The sequence below is a fragment of the Blennius ocellaris genome (assembly GCF_963422515.1).
Source record: "Blennius ocellaris genome assembly, chromosome: 21".
NCBI classification, from domain to species: domain Eukaryota; kingdom Metazoa; phylum Chordata; class Actinopteri; order Blenniiformes; family Blenniidae; genus Blennius; species Blennius ocellaris.
Genome location: NC_137670.1, coordinates 18,457,369 through 18,481,481, shown reverse-complemented (window position 1 = coordinate 18,481,481; position 24,113 = coordinate 18,457,369). Strand labels below are relative to the sequence as shown.

Below are 24,113 nucleotides of genomic sequence, written 5' to 3'. Positions count from 1 at the left end.
AGAACTTCCTCTCGTGGTGCCATGTGCCAGAGCAGAGCTGCCTGATTGTGGGAGGAGTCAAAGGGGGAGGAGCTACCTTGATTGTGATTGGCTGAACCCCTGATGACACTTTATAGGGTTTGATTTCTGATTGGCTGGTTGGAGCAACACACTTTTTTAAAACCTGGAACAACCAGGGAGAGAGAGGACACTCTTTCTACACTTCTGGGCGTCGGTCCTGGTATGGAGACGATTAGTACTGCTGGAGAACCTTTAGGAAGTTAATTTTGCATAACATGAGCCCTTTAATTGAGTTAACTTGGAGCTGTTCCTGATTCCCTGCATGCTTTCCTACATTTACAAGCGAGGATCATCTGTTAGTCCATGTTGTCACATGTTATTCTGGAAGAAGAACGACTCTTGGAAGCTTCTCCCAGGCTGCTTCTGCTGTGTCCACTCTCTCTTCTCTCTCTCTCTCTCTCTTTCTCTCTCTCTCTCTCTCTCTCTATATATATATATATATATATATATATATATATATATATATATAAAGGAAAGCTTACAGTGAAGCAAAGAAGACAGAGGTGCAGAGATAAGAGGTGCTGCTGTATTAGGACTTGTGCTGTTGGGAGGCTTCCTGCACCGATAAGGACATGGAGCTTGTTGTCACAGGAGGCGGTATATCTGTCTCAGATTATGTTACGATGATGGCTTCATCTTTATTGCCTTGGTTCTATCTGGCCACAATATTTACACGCCAACAGCTGGGAGGGAAAGTGGAGGGTGGATGGTCGCTTTTGCTGCGTGGATCTCCATGGAGGAATAGTTCAAACATAATGACAGTGCAAGTCCTCAGACTAATGCAAGCTCACCTTTCAAACGTCTAAGAAGCCTCTCAATAACAATCTAGTTTAATCTGCTTATTCCAGTGACTCCTTCTTCCTTCCTCCTCCTCCTCCTCCTCCTCCTCTCAAGCTCTTCATGCTGTCCTGCCACACACTAAAACTCTAATAGCTGTGTTTTGCTCAGTGATTTTCATTTAGGCCTATTCTTTGCTGGAGCGCAGGCCGTCTTTGAAGTGGCTTGAGATAGAAGAAAGGAAAGAAAAAAACCCAGTCTGTTGTGTCTGAGGACATTTATTCAGGATGGCTGCATTCTACATGGCGCTGGCCCCAAGGATACAGAAGCTAAACTTCAACAGGACGTAGTTTCATTTTAGAATTTTTTTTTCTAAATCATCTCTTTGCGTAACTGTTTCTGTCCACTGTTTCTCTGTTTGTAACGTTGATGAATCGGTTGAACGAAGAATCTTTCTGCAGTTCGTATCGCTGCAGGAGTCGCCGTCTGACAGTGATGTTTTCCTCCGCCTGTGTGTTTTTGTGCTTTTATTACTTCCCTCTGAGAGTGTGTGTCACTCTTCTTCAGCGCAGGCTGCGGTTCTGTTTTTCTACTCTGCATCTTCCCAAATGTTCGGAACGCTCAACTATCAGTGACGGTTTTTTGCAAAATAAAGATGCGAACCTGTACTTTCCCAGCCTCCCGCTGTGAGTCTGCAGACAGCATGCTCCTATCGGTGTCTCGTTTTCCACCGCCTCTGCACGTCCATCTCCTCCGGTGTGTGGAAGAGAAAGCGAGGAACAGCTGTCCATCGGAGGGGGCGAGGGAGGGAAGGAGGAAGAGCGCTGGGGAGCCGTGACACTTAAACACTGTGACACACAGAACCAGTCCCACACACACCTGGATGGTCGCGTAAAGGTTATTTAAAGAGCTGCTGGGTGTTTGTGGCCCACTAGTAAAGAAAAATCCTTCACTTAACTTATTTTTTTTAAACGACCTGACTCACTGTGCCTGCACACACTCCGGTGTGAAGGCCGGCACATATTTACTGACTGGAATCAGGCTTTGACTTTGTTTTTAATGAATTGTATTTGAATATTTGTCATGTTTGGAAACTCCCACTCTGATGAGTTAGTGACAGTCACACACATCATGCGAACGGGGTCGGAGATTTATGAAATGTCGTAAAAGTTGTGACGGTTCTCGAGTTTGTGAGACTTTGGAAAGTTTTATGATGTAAAACACTGTCCTGAAATGTATGAAAGTTGTAGAATTTAGGAGACGTCTGCAATGTGTGAGCAGTCCAGAATGTGAGAGTTTGAGAAACTGGCAGCATTTCAGGGCTTTAAATGTTCCACAGTGTTTGTATGTTCCAAAACATTGTGAGGGTTTTTCACCAGGGGAGTCAAACATAAGACCCGTGACACAGATCCGGCCCACAAGATGCTCCAATCCAACCAAACCACCACGAAAACTGTAAAATAATTACAAGAAAACACTTATTTATATCTACTAATTTCTGAAGAGTAGCATTTCACTGTATTTTGCACCAGAAGATATCAATAAAATTGACTTTATGTTGAGATCCTTGAACATTTTTAGTTGCAATTGTTAAAATAAAATGTGTTTGATTCTTCTGGTGTCCAACAATGTGCGAGAGTTGTAGAAGTTGTTGTGTAGAGTTCTGGATTGTCATGACATCTTTAAAAACACCTCTGGTAGGTAGGTAAGGAAATTCATTGACTTGAATTTACCATAAAATTTCCAGGAAAATGTTGTTCATGTGTTGAGGAGAACAATACGACACAACTTTCTTGAAACTGACACACGTTTCATATCTGGAGATCATTGACGGGTTAGTTTGTGAAAGAAAAAGTGACATTTAAAAGATTAACATAGGATTTTGATACTTCCACTAATAGCATTCACCATTGTAATGCTGCTTAAAATTCACTTTATTGATTTTGAGTGGTTTAATTTTTCTTCCTTCCTTCTTTCTGTCCTCTTGTCATTTACTGTGAATGCCACCCAGGGCCGCCCCTGGCCAAGTGGGGGCCCGAAGCAGGATTTTATTTTGGGGCCCCCCTTCCAATAACATAATAATAATAATAATAATAATAATAATAATAATAATAATAATAATAATAATAATAAAATTAATTACTAGCAAATCAAATGAACAGCCTCTATCAACAGTGGAACAAGAACTTAAGAACTTTATAGCTCAAAAGCGGAACAATCTTTTTTATTTCAACAACATCCCACCTTCAGCACGAAGCACGAGCCTCTTCTTGTTTGGACTTTTTCTTTCTTTTGCTAGCTCCTGAATCGTATTGACGTCTGGAAGCCATCTCTCTCTCTCTCTCTCTCTCTCTCTCTCTACTCTCTACCTGTAAACAACTGCCTGCCGGCCCATCTGACCGCTGATTGGTCAGATGGTGACGCTTCACGCTTTCAATCATTGCGTCTCTTTTTCTCTCTCTCTCTCTCTCTCTCTGTCTCTCTCTCTCTCTCTCTCTCTCTCTCTCTGTCTCTCTCTCTCTCTCTCTCTCTCTCTCTCTCTCTCTCTCTCTCTCTCTCTCTCTCTCTCTCTCTCTCTCTGTGGCGGTGTTCTACACGCCTCTCGGCAAAATGCACGCACATCCTTTGCGCATTTGCAGAGAATGATGATACTTTATTGACCCCGAGGGAAATTCAATTCACTTGCGCAAAATGGGGCCCCCCATGGATTGCGGGGCCCTACGCACAGCGCGTGTTCTGCGTGTCGGGAGCACTCACTCATGCAAAACAAGCCGCCACAGTTTCCCATTTGCGCGCCGAGTCGTCAGCGCAGACATGCGATCACAGCGGAGGGGTTGTAGCAGCGAAGGCCAGTAAACGGTTACACATATCGTCGGATTCAAAGACGCCGATACGCCTTTTTTTTAATTTCTCAATTTATCAAATGTCATTGCGGGGAAAAGGTCATCTTTCAAATGCGTTATGCTTGAGATAAAACAACATACCGCCTCCTCTCATCTCCACTCTCTCCCATGCTTTTTCTTTTTTTTTTAATTGTTATTCTTTGACACACACAGGGAATAGTTTTTTTTGTTTGTTTGTTTGTTTACTCTCTCTTCAGTATTGCAGCTTACCTGCCTCCTTGCAGCTCAACACCTCCCTCTAGAGGTTTAGGTGACACAGTTCCTCGCTCTTCATCGCGTGTGTGTCCACACACCGTCATTCTGTGTGTCTTTATACATCGATGTCAACGCTGAAGTGTGTAAATCTGTGCGTGCGGGCGCTGGCTAAGCCGTGCTCGCGCGTTTGACGGATGATGTGTGACAAGTGTGTGGAGTCAGCCCTTTGTTAGGAACCCGCTGGGGCTAGAAAATGCCCTTGTCCTTTTATATTTTACTGCATATCTTTTTTTACTCCTCCGCTCCACTTCCCCTTTATGCCCCGGGCCTACGAGCACAGCTCCAAGCACAGGGTGATCGATCGGCCGTTTGACTTTGAAACTACATAAAGTGGTCCCGCCGTGCTGCGTGTGTCTATTCAAAGATGCAGTGACACACTGGGGTCTTTTAACGCATCGTCTTGGATCACAAACATCTGTCAGCGAGTCTGAACGTCTCGGATGTTTCAGGTCTGATAACTTGAGCACGGATACACATTAAACAGGAGCAACGACAGTGGAAAAAGAGAACGTTTGTGGCTGGACGTGAACTAAGGAAGAAATTCATTGTCAAATTCTAAATTTGTAAAGTCACAGCGTGGTGAACGACTTGGGGGGGGGGGGGGGGAATGGCGTGAAGGATGCTCACGCACAAACTGTCAAAGTTTCCTCGAGCAAGACACAAAACCCCTACATTGCTCCCAATGGATGGACTGAGCACCCTGCATGGCAGCTGCCTCCACTGGTGTATGAATGTGTGTGTGAATGGGTGAATGTGATGAATAGTGTAAAGGGCAAGCGATGGGAAAGTGAAACTCATCTTACCAGGAAGCTGGAATATCTGGTGTTGCTGCTGCTGTTTATGTCTCTCTCTCTCTCTCTCTCTCTCTCTCTCTCTCTCTCTCTCTCTCTCTCTCCGTTTGATGATGCACTGGCGACCAGAGGGCGCTGAGTGTCAGCTGGGATCAGTTCCAGCCGAAGTAGGCGCAGACGATAAATGTAAAGATGAATGTGATTAATCATTTAATGCAGTTCATTGATGTAAACGACATCAGTGACGACTGCACCTGCTGAAAGCAGAACAAGACTTCCTGAAACACCCCGGAATGTTCTGATGACAAATCCTTTCCACAAGTTCAACCCAAAAAATCCTTTCAATGTGTCTGTATTTATTGCTGTTGTTCACAAGCAGCATCGTTTGAGACGATAAACCAGACGCTGGTACTTTACAGAGAAGTACAGTCGTCTACCAACAAAATAAACTAGAGCTACACTCGGTAGAGTGCAGACCTTCGCCAACACAATGTTTGTTAGCGCTACCAGCATGATAGCCGCTAGCTCATATCAATGCTAACTAGGTCGGTCAGGTCGCTATGTCACTGTTTGAAACTGAGCAGGGAGCGTCTCCATGGCAACAGACACTGATCTCCTTTGATTTGCTCCATGAGTTGCCTCTCGTCCACATTGTATCGGACATTTTTTTGCATTCTTTTGGGATGTATTGAGAAACTGGCATGAAAGTCCCTACATTGTATGTATTGGTCCTTGGAGGATGTCAAATCATCCCTGAAGAGTTACTGTAATTCTTCTTTTTGTAGTTTTTGCAAAAAGGCAAAGAAAGTTTATGCAAAACACATTCCTGTTCTATCTGGAGAAGTGATACCATGATGGCAAGTGACTCTCGCCTCGACTTCTAATGGTTAATATTCTGCAATCACTTGTGTATCATGGTTGAAGGGCTGCAGTTTTCACTCTTTAATACTTTTCTTCACCGATTGGTGAAAAGATCCACACAGGAATCCCACAGCCATGTCCAGCACACTTTGTGAAGAAGGTTTCACAGCTTGTAGTGAAACGCCCTTATAGCCGCCTCTTCATGGGTCACGCCTCTCTTTACCTGGTTTTTTGTTTTTTTCCAGAAGCAGCTCTCTCCTTCACCTTTCTGTTTTCTCACCACTGTGTGTTTGCCAAGAGACCCTCGCGGCCCCTCGGACCAGACAGCGGAGCCAAGAAAGTGTCTGGGACGGTGTAAACTACGTGTTTACAGCAGCGCCGGCTGAGAGCCTCTCGCCTGCTGCTAACCAGAACCCAGCTGACGGCAGCCCAGGCGTGTTGATGGGACCAAATCCGACTCATAAATATGTCTTCTCCGGCTGAGAGGAGATGGAGATGGAGGCGATATCTTGCTTTTCATTCAGCTTAAATCCACTGTAGATTTGTGAATATTTCAAAGGTTAAGCTCAACCAGGCAGTCCAGAATGAAAGCTCTTGAGTAGCCAACATCTCAGCCGTCCTGCCGTGTTTTCTCTGGGCCTCAGTGCATACCGTGTACTCAAACATTTATAGACTTTATTATGCGGTCATGCATTTATGTATGTTTCCTCTGCTGCGGCTCAACACGCCTCCATAATGGCGCTCCTGATCAGAACATGCTCAGGTTTTCGAGAACACCGCTGCTGCCGTCGGAGGACTCCAACGCGCCGGATTACGTAAAACACACAACAGCGGCATATTTGTTAGTTCAAAGAGCAGAGCCACGGTGGATAGTTGGTCCTCGTTGTCCTCTCAATCTGCCCAGTTCACCTCAATACCTTTTTGTCAGTTTAGCTTTCCTCTTTTCTTTACGCCTTCCTCTGTTAACTTGTTTTACTCATCTTCTCCCTGTCGGGGGAGGGGGGGGGGGGCTCTAAATAACTTTATTGACATTTGAATTGGTTGTGGATCATGGTAATTATCCAGCCTTCCTGCTTCCTGGCTGCCATTCAGCGAGAGGAGAGCGTCGGGTGCAGCAGCTCTTCAACCGGGCCACAGGCGGCGAGACTCCAGCTTCTGTTCACTCGCTCATATCATCATTCACATTCTCTCTGCGGCACCGAGCGCATCGCCCAGACGGGCTGGTATTAGAGGTCATGAATAAAGCAGCTCATTGTACACAGAGGCTAATGTAGTGGGAACATGTGAAGTATTCTTGTAGGTTTTTTTGTTTTTTTTAAGACGACATGACCGTGAATCACGGCATGAGAATGTTTGCTCATTCTTATCCTCCGAGAGAATCTCCCTGGCTGCTCTCCTGTAACAGTCAGCACGGTCATGAAATACCGGCAAGTCAAAACTCCCCCATCCCTCCCTGAGTCCGCTCATATTCTCATTCCTGTAAATTCTGCTGGAGCGTCGTCGGGAACAAGGGCTGGAAATCAACCAGTCCACCAGTATTTGTCTTCACTGGGATGTTTTGCCATATTGGGGATAAAGGAGAGCGCCTCCAGTGTCTCCTCACAAAGTGGATATAATAAATAAAGATTTTGAGTTTGTAGCCAAACAATAGATTCTCAATTTTCTAATTGTTGAAATTACATTTCCTGTGATATTTCACTTGACTTGCACCGTTTTGAAATATTTTATCTCCAAATACACAGATAGAATAGATGTTCCTCCTTGGGCCAGAACATTTTGACTGATGTGTCGTTTGAGTCTCCAATCTGGAAAATTAAAACGATATCATCAACATTGCCTGACTTATGAGCTGCGGCATGCGTAGCAGCTAATGTGAGACATCCTGGTATTTATTGAACTTATTGAAAAAAATTATTCTATTGAAAAAATAAAAGCAGCCCAAACAAACACATGGGGAATCTTTGTATTTGAACAAATACTGTAGTTTTTCTCAAAACACAAGGACAAATAAACTCCCTCGTCGTCCTTTTCGAACAAACTGTGTTTATTAGTGAACTTTTTAGTTTTAGTTTTGAACAGATCCAGGATTGTGTTTCCTTCCTGTTTCCTTGTTCTCCTTTGTGAGATCAATAAAGGCTTATCTTATCTTTAGATGAGACTAATCCACATGGTTTCTGGCGTGCAGACATGAGGGCTTCTTTTCTTTTGAGTTTCGTTTTCTGGACTTTTTTTGTGTCTTCTTGATTTTCATTCCAAACTGTAAACGACGCAGCCTCCAGCGGACGTCACTGACGGATTCCTCCCAGCCAGGTTCCCCTGTCGTTTGGCGGGAGATAACTCCAACACCTGACTTTGCACAAGTGTCCGTGCTGATTGAAGGAGTTGTCGCCGCGTTGTGCGTCGCTATTAATGTTCCCGGCCCGTCGTTGGGCCGAGCGGCTCGGGTGTAAATAGATTCCTCTCTCCGCTTTCAAAGCCAGGATCATTTTTCCTTGATGTGCAGCGAGAGCCGTGTCCCTGGAGCGAGGCTATGCAGAAGAAGAGAGAGTGATACAATCAGGCGGCGGCGCTCGGCCTCTGCAGGCAGCGACCGCCCAGATTGACAAATGTGGAGGGAAGAACGGCGAGCAACTCAACCGTGACGTGAAACTTCTCTGCTTCCCGCCGTGGAACTTGGCCACCCGACTCTCCGGGCCTCGCTTTGCATGGAGAGCGATTGCATGGAAGCGGAGTGATAAAGAGGGGAGGAGGAAACGGAGGAGTTTTTAGTGGATGAGTGTGTTCCTGGGCTCCGTGTTGGGTTTGGTAATGACTGGTGCATGTGTCAGCTACGCAGCTGTGGAGCTACAATCAGCTGAGGAAGGGATGGAACGGGGGAGAGGAGGAGGAGGGAGAGATACAAACAGATAGAAAGTATTAAGCCGCAGATGCACAAAGAGGAATTTTTTTTTTTTTTAAAGTGCAGAAAACAGTTGTGCGGCGAAGCAGAGGAGGTGAGATAGAGGACTTTGAGTGAAATAAACACAGAGCGGCTTCCAGGGGGAATCGCCAGAGACGGGGAGAGAAAGAGAAGTTTGCCAAGATAGTTTCCATTCTTCTCATCCTCCCTCAACGAGCCGGAGTAGAACTGGCAAGAGGCTGCGGTCCAAATCATTACACTCAGCTGCCTTCCTGGAAAGTATTTACTGTTGTCAATACAAGACGGCACAGAGAGAGAAGGCAGTTTGTATAAATGAGAAGAAGAAGTAAAATATGCAGCTTCTTTGCAGGAAGAGTGCAACTCGGTGGCGGACTGCCGTTCTTGCCTTTGTGTTCTTCAAATATATTTGCATATTTTCTGGGGCCTTTTTACCTCCGCAGCCTTTTCTTTCCCCTCCGGTCGGTCCTGCTCCATCCTGGCCCGTGTTTCCATCAGCTCTGGGATTTAAGCCTTTAAGAGGCTCTTTTTTTCCCCCCAGTAAGAGCTTTAAGGCAGAATGTGTGAGGGAAGCAGTTTTTTTGGGGAGGGATGAGAGCTGGACAGAAATAGGTACAGGCCGAGAACAGGAGGAAGTCTTTGACCTTGAGTTGTTCTCTTCCATGAAACACCCACTGTGATTCTGCTGTGTGTGTGTGTGTGTGTGTGTGTGTGTGTGTGTGTGTGTGTGTGGCAAGGACACTGGTTTATTGTGCCTGGGTTTGTGGCTGCTGGCGGTGTTCAGGTCTAAATCAGCGTGTTTGACAGGAGGCGCTCTGAGAGCAGACGTCTGCTGTGAACGTCTTTATTTGTGTGTCGGCGTTGCAGCACACCCCTCAAACATTCCTGTGCGACTCTATCATTTTATGAGCCCGCAGTGATTCCTGAGATTTGTATCCAGATTACATGTTCGACACGCAGCCAAGAGCCCAACTCTTTTTTTTCTTTTTTTCTTTTTTTTTTACACAACATTCACATCTTGACCTCCGGACTCATCAGACTTCTTTTTTCTGTGTGTCTACAGGCAGACCCGGGAGCAGGAGACGCCGCCGGACTTCTTCTATTTCTCCGACTTTGAAAGGCACAACGCTGAAATCGCAGCCTTTCATCTGGACAAGTAGGTGAACACAGTGTGGACATGGAGGACGCTGCACCTCAGTGATGTTGGAGCAGCTCTTCTTCCAGTCGTTGGAGATTTCATCCTCTTGTGTGTCCATGAGCGATGAAAACAGCTCCATACAAGTAAACTAATCACTTCAGGGTGTACATATGGCACACAGGGATATGTTACAGAGGTTGGAAAGTTATAAAACATGGTGTTTACTTGCACTGGTTTATAAAAGTTTTCCATGAGTCACTGTACGTGACCCTTTTATTAACTGTGCCGAGGCCCGGCCTCACTGAAACCTTGAACTGAGAAACACGACAGTGTTGCTGACGGTGGCTCAACTTTAGTTTCATAACTAAAGCTTTATTTCTACAATTCTTCCAGGAGAAAAAACCTTCAAGCAGTGAAAACAAATCCAAAGCACCACAATCTCTTAGCATTCCACGCTTCTCTGTCAGTCACGTCCTTTGCAGACGAACATACCAGAGGCTCCATTTGCACCACGGTTTCAAACTTTTGTCGCATTTTCAGTGTAAACAGGTCAAAGAAGAGACTTTCTGGAAATGCAAGGAGAAGGTGGAAGTGCTGCTGCTGCATATTGTTAATTGTTCTTCTGCACATGCCCAGTAGGTGGAAAATAAGAAAAACATTTCCTCCAGAATGTCTGGAGAATAATAATAATTATAATAATAATAATTATTATTATTATTATTATAATTATAATAATAATAATAATTATTATTATTATAACTCCCAGAGTCCATATACTTTTATTTTGACAGTCACCATAATAACAATCCAACTTGGTCAACTGTCCACTAGAATGTGTGTGTGTTCTGCCATTGTTAATGTTTTTTTTTTGTTTTATTTTTTCTCTATTTTTCTTTTTCTTTCTCTTTCCCCCCTTTTTCTTTTTTTTCTTTCATGGTTAATGCAAATTGTTCTCCACCATGTTTGTTTTTTCAGCACAAAAACAAACAACAGCACCCACTAGTGGCCCAACATGAAGACTGCCTTCTTTCTGTTTTGAAAACGCTGCCGTGTGAACGGGGTCACCGACTCCAGCTAACGTGGATCAGTGATTAAAAAAATATATATATATTTTCGCAAACCTGTAGCTGACAAATTAAATTAATTAATTGATATAAAAAAAAAGTTGTAGTTAATTATGTTGACCATTGTCATACGGCCAACTAAAGACTGGCACAAAGCAGAAGCCAGCAAAAAGTGAATTTCATTGAGAAACATTAAAGAGCAGGCGGCAGTGGACGTTTGGCTTTGAGCAGTGAAATATCCAAAATAAGTTTTGGCTACAAACTCAAAGAGGCCAAAAAAAACAAACAACCTGCTGATATTCTGGAATCTGCTTTAACCTGTCGAAAGTTTTTCTTTTCCACGCTCCAGGGCCAAACCTCCTGCGGGTTTGTGTTTCTCCTTTATTGCTCATTTGCCCGTCGTTTAGATCACTTCATTAACCACATGGGCCGAGAGACTCCCAGTTCCACTTTCATTGGGGTTTTTTAAATAATGCTTTGATATTTGCATTTTTAATTAAAGACTCTGTTCACATCAAGAAGAGCATCAAACAACAGGAACAATTTTGCAGCGATTTAAAAGGATATGAAATGTGTGTGTGTGTGTGTGTGTGTGTGTGTGTGTGTGTGTGTGTGTGTGTGTGTGTGTGTGTGTGTGTGTGTGTGTGTGTGTGTGTGTGTGTGTGTGTGTGTGGGATGCCGGCCTCCCACCGCTCGCATCTGACTGAACAATTGGCTGCAGCCTCCTTGCTTTGCTAGAACCGCCGCGCTCTTTGACTCTGCCGCCTGTGCAAGGTGAACACTGTATGGCCCGGCTGCATGCTGGGGAGACGTTAATGAAAAGAGAAGAGTGATCGACGAGAGAGAGAGAGAGAGAGAGAGAGAGAGAGCAATGGGTTTAAGCAGCAGCGTAGCTTCTGGAGTGGGCCTGACACTGTGGCTCTACGGTATTATGAAGGGGTTGTGTTGTTGTCGCGTTAACGCTGGTGTTTCACTGTGCCGGCACAGGATGATACAGAGGTCACACACACACACACACACACACACACACACACACACACACAGACACACACACACACAGACACACAATGGGGCCACACAGGGCAGTGACGTTGAATCCGCTTTTTTCCTTCAGGCACAATGACACAGTTCATCAGCAATTACATTAGCGGCGGCAGTCTTCACCAGTCTGCTACACATCTGGTCCTCCTCTGTACACACACACACACACACACACACGAAAATACACTCACACACTTCAGCATATGTGTGGGTTAAAGGGAAGAGGAGGAAACCAAAGGCATGAAAGGCCCTGTGCCCGTTCTAAATATAAGTCAGGGAGGGTTTGCCAAAAGCGGCGCTTTATTTATTTTATTTTTTTTCCCTTATTTTGTCTGTTCTAAATTAGAGCCTGTCCACAGAGCTGCTGCTGGTGGTGCAGAGGCTGAGGCTACACTGCCTCCCAGGGGGCTACACACACACACACACACACAAACACACACACACACACACACACACACACACACACACACACACACACGCACACACACACACAGGTACCGTCTTCTCCTATACAGGCTACGCTGTTTTAAGCGTCATTAATTGTGTGATTGGATTTAACTGGGAAGTGCGCTTGGTCGTGCTGCATTAGGTCGACAGCAGACAGAAAGAAGACATAGAGAGTCCAATATGACCTGAGAATATTAAAGTGCACAGACTCACGGGGATCCACCCGTCTCTTATACAGCTTTCAGGCTGGGAATATGCGGAATCACGATTCCCACTGTTGTTGTCCGACACAGTCTGAAATGGCCACTCAGGGAATGGAGCTCATGAGACGGATTAAACAAAGTGAGAAAAAGGAAGTGCATCCAGCCCTGGCTATTTAGGCAGTTTTTAAAACATCGAGGGGGGGGGTATTGGTGGTGGTCATGCATAAAACAGGCATAACGGCAGGCTGCCGTTCCTTCTCTCAGTCGAAGGCTGCCACACTGAATCTCTCTCTCTCCATCTTGGACACACACACCTATGAAATCTAACGCCGGCCTCCGGTCAAACGATCCGAACACACAGAATCATAACATTCTCACGGAGCGGAGCGGAGATGTGCACCGGAGGGCCGCATCTTTAAATGTGTTGCACTCAGAAAAAAAAAAAAAAAGTGTTTGATGTAGAATCCCAGCCACATAAAAACCACAGGGAGGTTTACCGCCATGTGGCAGAACAGTCGGGCGCTTGCTTGTGCCACAGTGCCCCCCTTTGGCCGGGACTTGAAATGACACGTTGCTTTTCCAGAGGAGAGCGCTGAGCGAGGGATTGTGGGTCGAGGATGAAGCCCCTCTGCACCACAAGCAGCTGAGCAGCACACACTCTCTTAAAGCCCAGCTCTGCAATACTCAAAGACACGTTTGCAGGATTGGACACTGACTGGAAACATCAGGGGGATTTATTGTTCTCTGTTTCGACTGTGGCTTTTGTAATTCAGCTTCCTGTTCACGTGACGCAGTAAAAGTCGCAGCTGGCTCGTTTTGACTCCGTCATCCTCACTTCAGTTCTTCGCTGCAGGGATTCACTAAACCCAGATTTATTTATTTTTTTTTTTATTCGTGTTTATCTCAGTTTTAAGCTGATTTACTGACATTTTACTGACAGTCGGGGCAGTGGCAGCCTGAAAAAGTCACGTTTGAGATTTTATTGAATTATGATCCTCTGAGGCGCCATTATTGACACAAATTGCAGCGATTGGATTAAAGTGCCTTTAATCTGTGAGCTGTGGCCTCCATCAGCCAGAAACTGTTTCCTGCTGCAGTGCTCCTTTACAAGTACAGTTGTTAGTAATACTGGAGGGCAGGCAGTGCATGTGCCAGAAGGAGGCTGCAGCGCCAATACTGCTACTTCAATAGTTCTGGTTGTATTTAGAAATGAAAATCTACTTTTTAAAAATGACATTTTTCTTCTATATAATGTTTTTTTTTTAACTTTGATTTCTAGCTATATGACAATAACTAGGGTAACATATATAAATGTAATTACTGCTATTAAAAGTAACACGTGACAACTTGAAGTTCTCCAGTTATAATTTTTATGTGTACTAGAGAATACTAGAAAATGAATGACTAGTTTTAGACTAGAAATGTATTGTAGTATCATCCATTAAATGATATTATTCAGTGACTAGAGTACACCAATAAAAAGACACAAAACTGATGAATGACAGAGTTCAGTAATGTAGAACACAAACTGACAAAATGTGTATCCACTTTGTCGTCACAAATATATTTTGAAAACAAGTATTGAAGCACGATTCATGAACATTCTTATTATTCTTATCGTTCTTATTCCAGGTGTCTGATCCAGGGACAGCTTCAGGAACTTGCTCACCTACATTGCATTAGGGAAGCACCGATCTACGTTTTTTCACTTCTGATTCGATCCTGATACCCAAATGTGAATATCTGCTGATACTATGCTATTATGACACCAGAGCTGTTTGCTTTAATATTATTATTATCATTATAGTTGCTTTTATATGAGGCTGTAATAAACTCCTCTCTACAGTAAAGTATGAAATGTAGGAATGAAAAAGTATTTTAGTTCCATGTGGACAATGTGAGAGTCTGCGTGACGTCATCATCTCGTCATCATAAACTAGTTCTATCTTTAAAACTTCACAATCACTTTATTCATTCCTGGAGAAATGATTTATCAACGCAGCACCAACAGAATGTTTCCAGCTCTAACGCAACACAAATGATTGGGACTATTTTCAGTGAGTTTCTCGCGGAGTATGACACGGAGGTGTGGATCGCCTGCTCCAGCGCGGAGGAGCTGCTGTTTTGATGCCGCGGTCAGTGTTGCTCTCCTCGGCGAGCTGACGGTGACGTCTGGCGGCGGAGCATCCGCCTCGATGGACAACGGCTTTGCAAGCATCCACGTTCATGTTTGCTTTGTGCTGTTTTGAGCGTAAAATACGTTGAAACAGCGGCCCTGTCATGAAAAGTTGGTTAGCTGCAATGCTAACTTCCCTAGCAGAGCAGCCGGCAGGTAACAGTAAAGACGCTGTCATGCTTCCAATGTCCCCACTGGTACGCCAGTACGTGTGTACTTTGTGACGTCAAAACCGCCATCCGTCCCTGGACGCGAATGTCCACTCCGACCCCGCGGCGGTGGTCCGCGCGCAGCACAAATTTTGTGACCGCGTGTAACTGTACGCTCCTGTATGCGCCGCCGGCACCTTCTCGTTGAAGTCGTCATTGTCAGTCATCGGCATCCTGAACGACGGGGATACGTGGCTCAATGCGCATGTGTGGAACGCGTGCTGCTGCGAGTCCAGAAAAGTGTAGCATGTGCGTCCAGCGGACACGAGCGTATTCACGACACGCGCGGACATTGGTAGCATGACAGCGACATAAAGCAGACGAGGCTTCACGGATCTGAAATGTCCGCAAGTTCGACTGGAAATTTCTAATTAAAGTCCCACAGAAATGTGTACTCATCCGTAGAAATATGTACTAGTCTCGGACTGCCGTTAAGATCGACCCCTGTATAGTATAGTAGAGTATAGTTTAAGCTGTGTTTCCACCGGAGCGAAATCCGGTGCCCGTTTCCACTGCAGAAAGTAGGTTCAAAAGTTCCGCAGATATGTGACGTTGCTCTGTCCTTTCTGCTCAAACACCGGAGCAGCCACTCCGGCAGCTCCACGCCGGAACACGGAGGCTCCTCCGAGCGTCTCTTTGCATGGTGTTGACGGTCCGTCCCCGCACCGCGCCTTCTGCCGGACCGCCGGCAGCGTGGATTCAATGCATCGCAACCGGCAGCGCGGACGTGATTCATCATGTCCCAGCTCTCTGTTCAAACGCGATGCAGCAGCGCTGACCGCGGTTGAACAGAACGCTGACCACCGCTGCATCGCGTTTGAACAGAAACCACAGCCGCGATGCAAAGACAGACCCGACCCGGCACAGCACAGCACACTGACAGCGCAACCGGCAGCACAGAAGCGATGCTCTGAACAGAAAGCTCCGACGCGATGCAAAATCCCGAGACCCGATCTCCTCCTGCCTCACGTCTGCTCTTTCACGACCAACACAAAAGTTTTTTTTTTTTTTCAATTATATTCATTTATTATATTGTTGTTTTAACAAGTTTCTTTTTTTTTTTTTTTTTTATTAAAAGAAAGACATTTTTAAATACATTACAGTCATTCCAATTTGCTTTTATAGAGAAAATAGAAAAGCCCAACATCCACATGAGCAAGTAGGTTTGTTTGCGACTGTGGAAAGGAAAAACTCCCCCAACAAGGAGAAACTTTGTAGAAACCAGAGTCAGAGGTGGAGGAATTCTGTGGACCAGTTGGGGTGAAAGGATGGAGGAGAGGAGAGGAGAGGAGAGGAGAGGAGAGGAGAGACAGAGAAAGACTTGGTGGGAAAAAAAAAAAATACATACAATACCCTTGTTAGTGCTACATACATTTTTTTTTTCTTTTTGATAATACATTAACCACCGTGATCTAAATATTTTCCAACTGCCATGAGATGAAACCAGCCTGAGCAACAACAGAGCAAAAGACCTAAATAATGACAACAATTATAACAAAAGCAAAAACAAAAGGGCATAAAACAAAAGAAAAAAATTAATTAATTAATAAAACAAACAAACAAACAAACAAACACAACAACAACAAAAGCAAACAACAACTTGGTTTTGATAATTAACAGAACAATCTCATCAATGAGGAGTGGAAGTGTGTGTGTGTGTGTGTGTGTGTGTGTGTGTGTGTGTGTGTGTGTGTGTGTGTGTGTGTGTGTGTGTGTGTGTGTGTGTGTGTGTGGTTTGTCCTCTGTTGCTGCTCAACACGAAAGTTGAGCAGCAAAGAAAAGAAAAAAAAAGAAGCAGTGCAAAGCTGACCACGCTAACAGAGGATTCCTCCAGCCGACATATTAAAATATTGAGGGCGTGTAGTAAATCACTGACCAATCAGCAGACGGCTCCTCAAACTCAGACCCGTTCCATGGTCCTGGTACCTCGACAGAGGGGGAGCGGAATAGCGACTGCCTTTGGAGCCGTTGTTTATGGAAAATCACAAATTCTTGCGGTGGAAACGCGAACCGTAACGGACTATACCTGTCCATTCCCGCACTTTTAATGCGGTGGAAACGGGGCTGTAGTATAGTATAGTATAGTACAGTACAGTACAGTACAGTACAGTACAGCACATCACAGTACAGTACAGTACAGTACAGTACAGTACAGTACAGTACAGTGCAGTGCAGTGTAGTGTAGTGTAGTGTAGTATAGTACAGTACAGTACAGTATAGTACAGTACAGTACAGTACAGTGCAGTGTAGTGTAGTGTAGTGTAGTGTAGTATAGTATAGTATAGTATAGTACAGTGCAGTGCAGTGTAGTGTAGTGTAGTACAGTACAGTACAGTATAGTACAGTACAGTACAGTACAGTACAGTGTAGTGTAGTGTAGTATAGTATAGTATAGTATGGTATAGTATAGTATAGTATAGAGTATTAGTTACTTGTTAACCATTGGATTTTTAACGGCATTGTGGCATTTAGCATTTTTGTAAGTTTCCATGTCTCAGATAATAAAAACCTAAAATAAATCAGTAAAAATGACGCAGTAGTAAACAAATTAAGATTTTAATCAGGATTTTCCTTCGATAAAAGAATAAAGTTGTTGACGACAAAGCAAGAGTTGAAATATAGATTCCAGTGTTGACACACCCCGGAGGGAGGTTTGGGTGTTTCTGAGTCACCAGTCACTGAACACATCACTTGTTTCATTGTTTGCTTTATTGATTGTTTGCTTTATTGTGAAGGCTGGTTTTGTGTCCCCTTCCCGCAGGATCCTGGACTTCCGCCGCGTCCCGCCTGTCACCGGCAGACTGGTCAACATGACCAAGGAGATCCGAGACGTGACGCGAGACAAGAAGCTGTGGAAGACCTTCTTCATTTCACCAGGTGAGCAGTGACGGAGAGGAAACCCAGAGAGGATTTCATTCTGAGGAACTGAGAACAGTTATTAGATTACATGCTGGTTTCACAACCAATTGAATATTGGACGTCTTCATTTGCATGGGGTTAGAATCATCATGGGACTTTAACTTGTTAATTAGCAATGCAACTGCCTTTTACGTAAAAATTAAAATGACTGACAATCTCAGAAATAAATGACTTGAGTTTAAGGTGGGGTTTTTTTTGGTTTTTTTCTTGACTTCCAGCCAACAACGTGTGTTTCTACGGCGAGTGTTCGTACTACTGCTCCACCGAACACGCTCTCTGCGGGAAGCCGGACCAGATCGAGGGCTCCCTGGCCGCCTTCCTCCCAGACTTGGCCCTTGCCAAGCGCAAGACCTGGAGGAACCCGTGGAGACGCTCCTACCACAAGCGCAAGAAGGCCGAGTACGAGTCACCATCCTCACTGCCAGTTGTTAGCAGTTGTGTTCCAGAGCGAGACGTTCACAATGCATGTACCAGAGATGACAACACAGGTTCCTCTCAGGAAACAATTAACCAAGGAGACAAGGAACATACAGATTTACGATCTGTCAATTTGAAGTGTTACAGCTGAATACTAACTGTCATCTGACTGTAACCTCTAAAAACACCGTGATCCTCAAATTCATGTAGACCAGTGTGACGCCCCGCATTCTGGGGTTTGTTTGCATTTCATCAACGATACAGGATATCAAAGAAATGATGTAACACAGGGATCTGCAACCCGCAGCTCTTCAGCCGCCCTGGAGTGGCTCCCTGACGTCTCCAGAAAATTCTTTGTAAATTTGGACACTAAAGATTTTTTGAAAAATTATCTCATCTCAGCTAAAAACAGCTAAATAAAGTAAAACAGAGGGAATTGCCAATAACAAGCCAAAACAACCTAAAACTACTACTATAATAATAATAATAATAATAATAATAATTATTATTATTATTATTATTATTATTTTTATTATTATTATTATTATTATTATTATTATTTTTATTATTATTATTATTAGCAGTAGTAGTGGTAATAAATTTATTTATTTATTTATTTAATTATTTAATTAAATAGAAATTGTAAAACAAAAAAATGCTACCACGGAGTTTTTGATTTATTTCCGGGAAAGAAAAAAGAAAAATATGAATACAAAGGAAAAGGAGAAAAAGAAAAAAAGAAGGGGAAAACTATAAAAAGTTAGCCATACTAGCCATGACTAGTATGGCTACTAGTATGGCTAAAACTGCTGGAACCACGAGGAAACACACAATTCTTATGAATAATTAAATAGTTAAAGTGGGAAAAATACATGAAGAAAATGGCTTAAAGAGCTGGAAATGTAATTAAAAGAATAATTTTTTTTTTAAAGTTTTTAATTGTACCTGACACCTGATCTCATTTTTTGTATAGCATTTTTAAAGAAGTTTTTTTCCCCCTTCCAGACAAATTATATATATATATATATATATATAGTGTTCATACAGGCTGTAGACCCTGATTGCTTCTCTCAGAAAGTTGCCAAGACAGGAAAAGAGGATGAGAAGAGCAACAACAACAGAGGAGAGAAGAAACCAAAACCAAAAATAGAAACTCAGCCAACAGGTTATTTACAGATTTGCAGCACAATTTCCTTTTGGGGTTATAAATCACACTGCAGGTGATGAATGAATCTATTAGCAGAAGCTTCTTGCAGGTAGAAAAGCCTCACACAGTATTTTCATTAAAGACAATAGTTTATTTTCCATGTTTTCCAGGGATTAGATGAGCTGACTGGGTTTCATGCACATAACGCACATAAAAAGGCTCTAAATGAAGTTTTCCAACTGTTCAGGTGGGAGGTGGATCCAGATTACTGTGAGGAGGTTAAACAGACTCCGCCTTACGACAGCGGGACGCGGCTGCTGGACATCATGGACACGACCATCTTCGACTTCCTCATGGGTGAGTCTTTAACACCTCGTTAGATATTATCCAGCTTCCACACTTTCACTTTGGTCAAAAAACCTCGTAGTCACAGTTTCTAGCTTCTCCATCCATTAGAACACTGGATCATCGGAGCTGCATTCAGAATCTGCTGTGTCTGTGAGAGCTGGACTGGCTCCGCCCACACACGCCGTCTATGGGAAGAGGAGGAAGTACTTCCTCTCGTGGCGCCATGTGCCAGAGCAGAGCTGCCTGATTGTGGGAGGAGTCAAAGGGGAGGAGCCTACCTTGATTGTGATTGGCTAAACCCCCGATGACACTATATAGGGTTTGATTTCTGATTGGCTGGTTGGAGCAACACACTTTTTAAAACCTGGAACAACCAGGGAGAGAGAGAGGACACTCTTTCTACACTTCTGGGGCGTCGTTCAGATGTGGAGACGATCAGTACTGCTGGAGAACCTTTAGGAAGTGGATTCTGCTTCATATGAGGCATTATCAGCAGAAGTTAAATGTGTATTATAAATGTGCTGTTGTTTTTCTATGTGTTTTTTTTCGTGCAGGGAACATGGATCGTCACCATTACGAGACATTTGAAAAGTTTGGCAACGAAACCTTCATCATTCATATGGACAACGGCCGAGGGTACGTCTGTTGGAAGACACCGTTCTTCTTGACACTCAAACGTCATTTCAACAGATCAGTGGGAGAAAACGAGCCCAATCATGTTTGATCCGTTGTTTGATGTTGTTTGATACGTTAGGTTTGGAAAGCACTCCCACGATGAGCTGTCCATCCTGGTGCCGCTGGTCCAGTGCTGCAGGTGAGAGGAGCCTGATCACACACTTGCAATAGATGTCATTCAGACTGCGACGTGCTTTATTCACCCCCCGGCCTTGCCCTGCCTTGCCTTGCCTTGCCTTGCCTTTCTGCAGGGTGAAGAAATCGACCTACTTGCGTCTGCAGCTGCTGGCTAAGGAAGAATACAAGCTGTCCATGGTGATGGCGGAGTCCCTGGTGAGGGACCGCCTCGCTCCCATCCTCATCCAGCCACACCTGGATGCTCTGGACCGACGCCTGCGTCAGGTCAGTGCTGCCTTCCCGTCATGCAGCTTTCTTTCTGGTTCCATCGCACATTTAGACAAGGCAGTCGAGCTGCTCCACGTGTTTATTGCTCTATTGCTCGAGATGTGTGCAAACTAGATCTGGATGATAGGAAGAACGAGAGTATTGTGAATTATCCGTCGCTGCCTGACAGGATTTTAAGGGGTGAACTTCACCCGTTGTGTTTTCCTTGTGACGTGGTTCATGATGGCGCTGAGATTTGAGAGAAACCATAGTAGTTCATGAGTAAATAATAAGTATAGACATGCAGACAAAAACGTAACCTTCGCCCCAACTTTGGCTGGCGAAGGTAATAAATATATGTTTCAACAGTACATGAAAATCACTCCACTTGACTTGAGACTTGCATGTATGACCTGTTAGTTGTTATTAGTTGGATTAAATAAATGATTTTTCGTTCGCTAAGTATGTCAGCAGCTTGTGACTCTACTTCCTGTCCTTGACAAAGACGTGATTTAACCCTAAAGTCTGCGATCACTTTGATTTATTGATGTGGGTCCAGTGACTGACAGACGTGCGTTCGCTGCCGCCAGGTGCTGAACGTTCTGTCGGAGTGCGTGGAGAAGGAGGGCTACAGCTCGGTGGTGGAGGACGACCTCCCGGGGAACCGGGGGACGGACCGGACCCACAGCGCCCCGGGGCGGAGGTAGCTGCCTCGGGACGGCCGGACTGGACGCAGGAAACCGGACTGACCCCCATCCAGTCCGTCTGTCAAAACTGATCTCGGTACGCAGACGAGCTCCGTCTGTGCTGAATTTCTCAGAGGGCTTTTCTTTCTTTCCTTATTTCCCGCCCGCCTGAGTTTGTACGAGCAGAAGTCTGCTGGATGGGACGGGACCTATTTCTTTGGTGGCGGGATACCAGAGAGCGGAGGACAGAAGTGACCCTCCTGCACACCACCTCGCCTCCTTAAGACACCCACACCTCCCCCAGGCTGTAGTGTAGGATCATCTCACCGACACCCAGCGACCCGCCACAGCCTCCAGACCGCTGAGACATCTGGCTCCGGAGCCTTTGGTTGAATTCAGTGAATTCTGAGGGGTGAAGCTCTGACGGGACCCCCCCCCCCCCTTCTCAAGCTGAATTATGTGTTTCGACTTGTAGTTGGCAGGTGATTGGGTTGAACTTCTCGCTTTCTTCTCTGTCAAACTGTTCTTTTGATTTGCTGCCAAAGCGTTTTCTTGCAGGGTGTCTTTTCCTCCACTTTGTCCTTCCAGATGGAGATATTTGATTGGAGTGCAGGTTTACTCCTGGGTTTGTCCATTCATTTTGCTCATAAATGTTCATTGTCCTTGAGAGAGTATTTATTTAAAAAGAAAAAAAAGAAAGAATCATATTTATTATTTGAAATGGACACTGATCAGTGTCGCGTCATTCTTATTTTTATTACTCAAGGGAAACAATTGCTTTGACACGAGGGTGTAATTCCCTGTTTGTCCACAAGAGGGCGACCCGGGCACGTGGTTTCGTTGCAGGCGCCCACTGGAGTTGACCCGCTTCACATTTCTGCTCATCGCCACACGTCAAAACCTGCTTTACCATTGGTTTCCAGTCGCCGCCACCAACCCCCCACGTGTGTTTACAACGTTGTGTTCAGTTCTCAACTACTGTTCCAGCTGCGGACATGAAGTTAGATTCATCCTACCAAAAGCCAAATGTGACAGGAATAGTTTTATATTATTGTTTCTTTGTAATATATTTGATGTCCAGGTGTTGCTGTCGTGGAGAGATTATTTTTCAGGTTGTATATTTCGTTCATTGCCAACAGCTGATAGCTTAACTGTTGGGGTCAATGATTCAGTCACTGGCTGAAAGTTAATATATTCAGTAGGAAAATCTAGTGCCTGTGCAATGATAGAAATACTTGAATGTCTGGTTTTCATAGCAGAAGGGTTGAAACTCCTCCGAGGTACGAGCTATAGATATGATTCAGAGGTCTTCATGTGTGTACGTTGCTGACTCCTTTTCGTTGACGAGGGTTTTCTTACTGTCTTACGTTTCTACGTCCTGTGTGAGGGAAGTGCAGTGTGTGTGTGTGTGTGTGTGTGGGTGTGTGTGTGCGCGCGTGGGTGAATCCATGGAGAACCGCCGACGGTGTTCTTGAAAGTGAACATGCTTCTTATTTTGGTTTTTAATTCCTCTCATTGTTTCTGTGGGTTTTAATTTGAACTTTCTTTGCATCATGGTAAAAGTGCAATAAAACACAATGAGCATAACGTCCCTGCAGCGTGTTGTTTGTGAGCTTTGGTCACGTGGACAAACATTAATGGGGATTGTCACAAACATAAACAAGCTCACATGCAGAGTCTTTTTTATCACACAGGGTACGTTTGTGCGTCTTCTTGACAAGTTTAAGAATTGTATATTACAGGCAAGCAACACATGAAGAAAGAAGTCAAATTCTTACAAAAAAAGAAAGATATTTGATCCCCAGTAGAAATTAAAAGCTAAAAAAAAAGATCTTGTGGTGAGTAGCGAGAACTGCTATTTGTGTGAGTGAGTCAACGTGACGCTACGTGAGTAACGTTTAGAATAGAATTTAATAGATTAGAATAGAATTTAATAGAATAGAATAAAATGGTTTTATTGTCATACAAGTGCCATGAAATTAAAAGACAACTCTTGTGGTGTGAAGTACAGAATAAGACAAAGGGGTGAAATCTATAAATATAAAAGATAAAAACAATAAATATACATGGGCGCTAATAAAACTATAAGTAAGGTAAAAACATATTGCACCACTGACATCGATTCAACACTGAAAAAAAACGTATTAAATGTATATCCCATTATATATTCTAGATTAAGTGTTTGTCAATCAACTTCCAACGTCACAAACCACGTTGATGGTTCACCTTTTGAATTCAGACATTTAGTGAAGTTAAGAAATGTCCAGGACTTTCTTTTTTTTAAATCACTTGAATTTCCATTAAAGGTTTCAGGCGCTGCAGTACACGAACACATCCTTCCTTCACAGCACAAGAGAGACGTGGCAAAGTCACAGAATACAAAGCACAATATGAGATAGAAACAAAACCTTCATGCAGGGAAGAGGAAGGAGCTCGATTATAAAGAGGTCAGAGTGACTTTTTCTGGTTGTGATTGAGACTCAAGCAGAATGTTTCTGTGAGTCCAGAGCGATATGGAGGCGGAGCTCTCCACTGGAACACAGGATGTGAAGAGAGCACTCTCCTTTATCGGATGTTTTGTTTGTAGTCAGGGCCCAGAATTATCAGAATAAACCTTCAGACATTGTCAATGTGTGCCGAGGACGACAAAACAATGAACATTTCAGTGTTATTCAGATTGATTTGAGCGTCACCC

General features: G+C 44.1%; 1 protein-coding gene across 1 annotated transcript in view; it reads left to right on the top strand.

The window, feature by feature from the left end:
- Positions 1-23,009, top strand: part of fam20cb (FAM20C golgi associated secretory pathway kinase b) — a 62,252-nt gene extending 39,243 nt beyond the window's left edge. The window contains exons 4-11 of the mRNA XM_080517545.1: positions 9,628-9,720; positions 17,604-17,719; positions 17,980-18,160; positions 19,573-19,682; positions 20,228-20,309; positions 20,428-20,487; positions 20,600-20,750; positions 21,323-23,009. Of these exons, the coding sequence (XP_080373671.1) occupies positions 9,628-9,720; positions 17,604-17,719; positions 17,980-18,160; positions 19,573-19,682; positions 20,228-20,309; positions 20,428-20,487; positions 20,600-20,750; positions 21,323-21,439 (910 nt within the window). The 3' untranslated portion in view covers positions 21,440-23,009. The remainder of the gene's footprint in view (positions 1-9,627; positions 9,721-17,603; positions 17,720-17,979; positions 18,161-19,572; positions 19,683-20,227; positions 20,310-20,427; positions 20,488-20,599; positions 20,751-21,322) is intronic.
- The last annotated feature ends 1,104 nt before the right edge of the window (positions 23,010-24,113 follow it).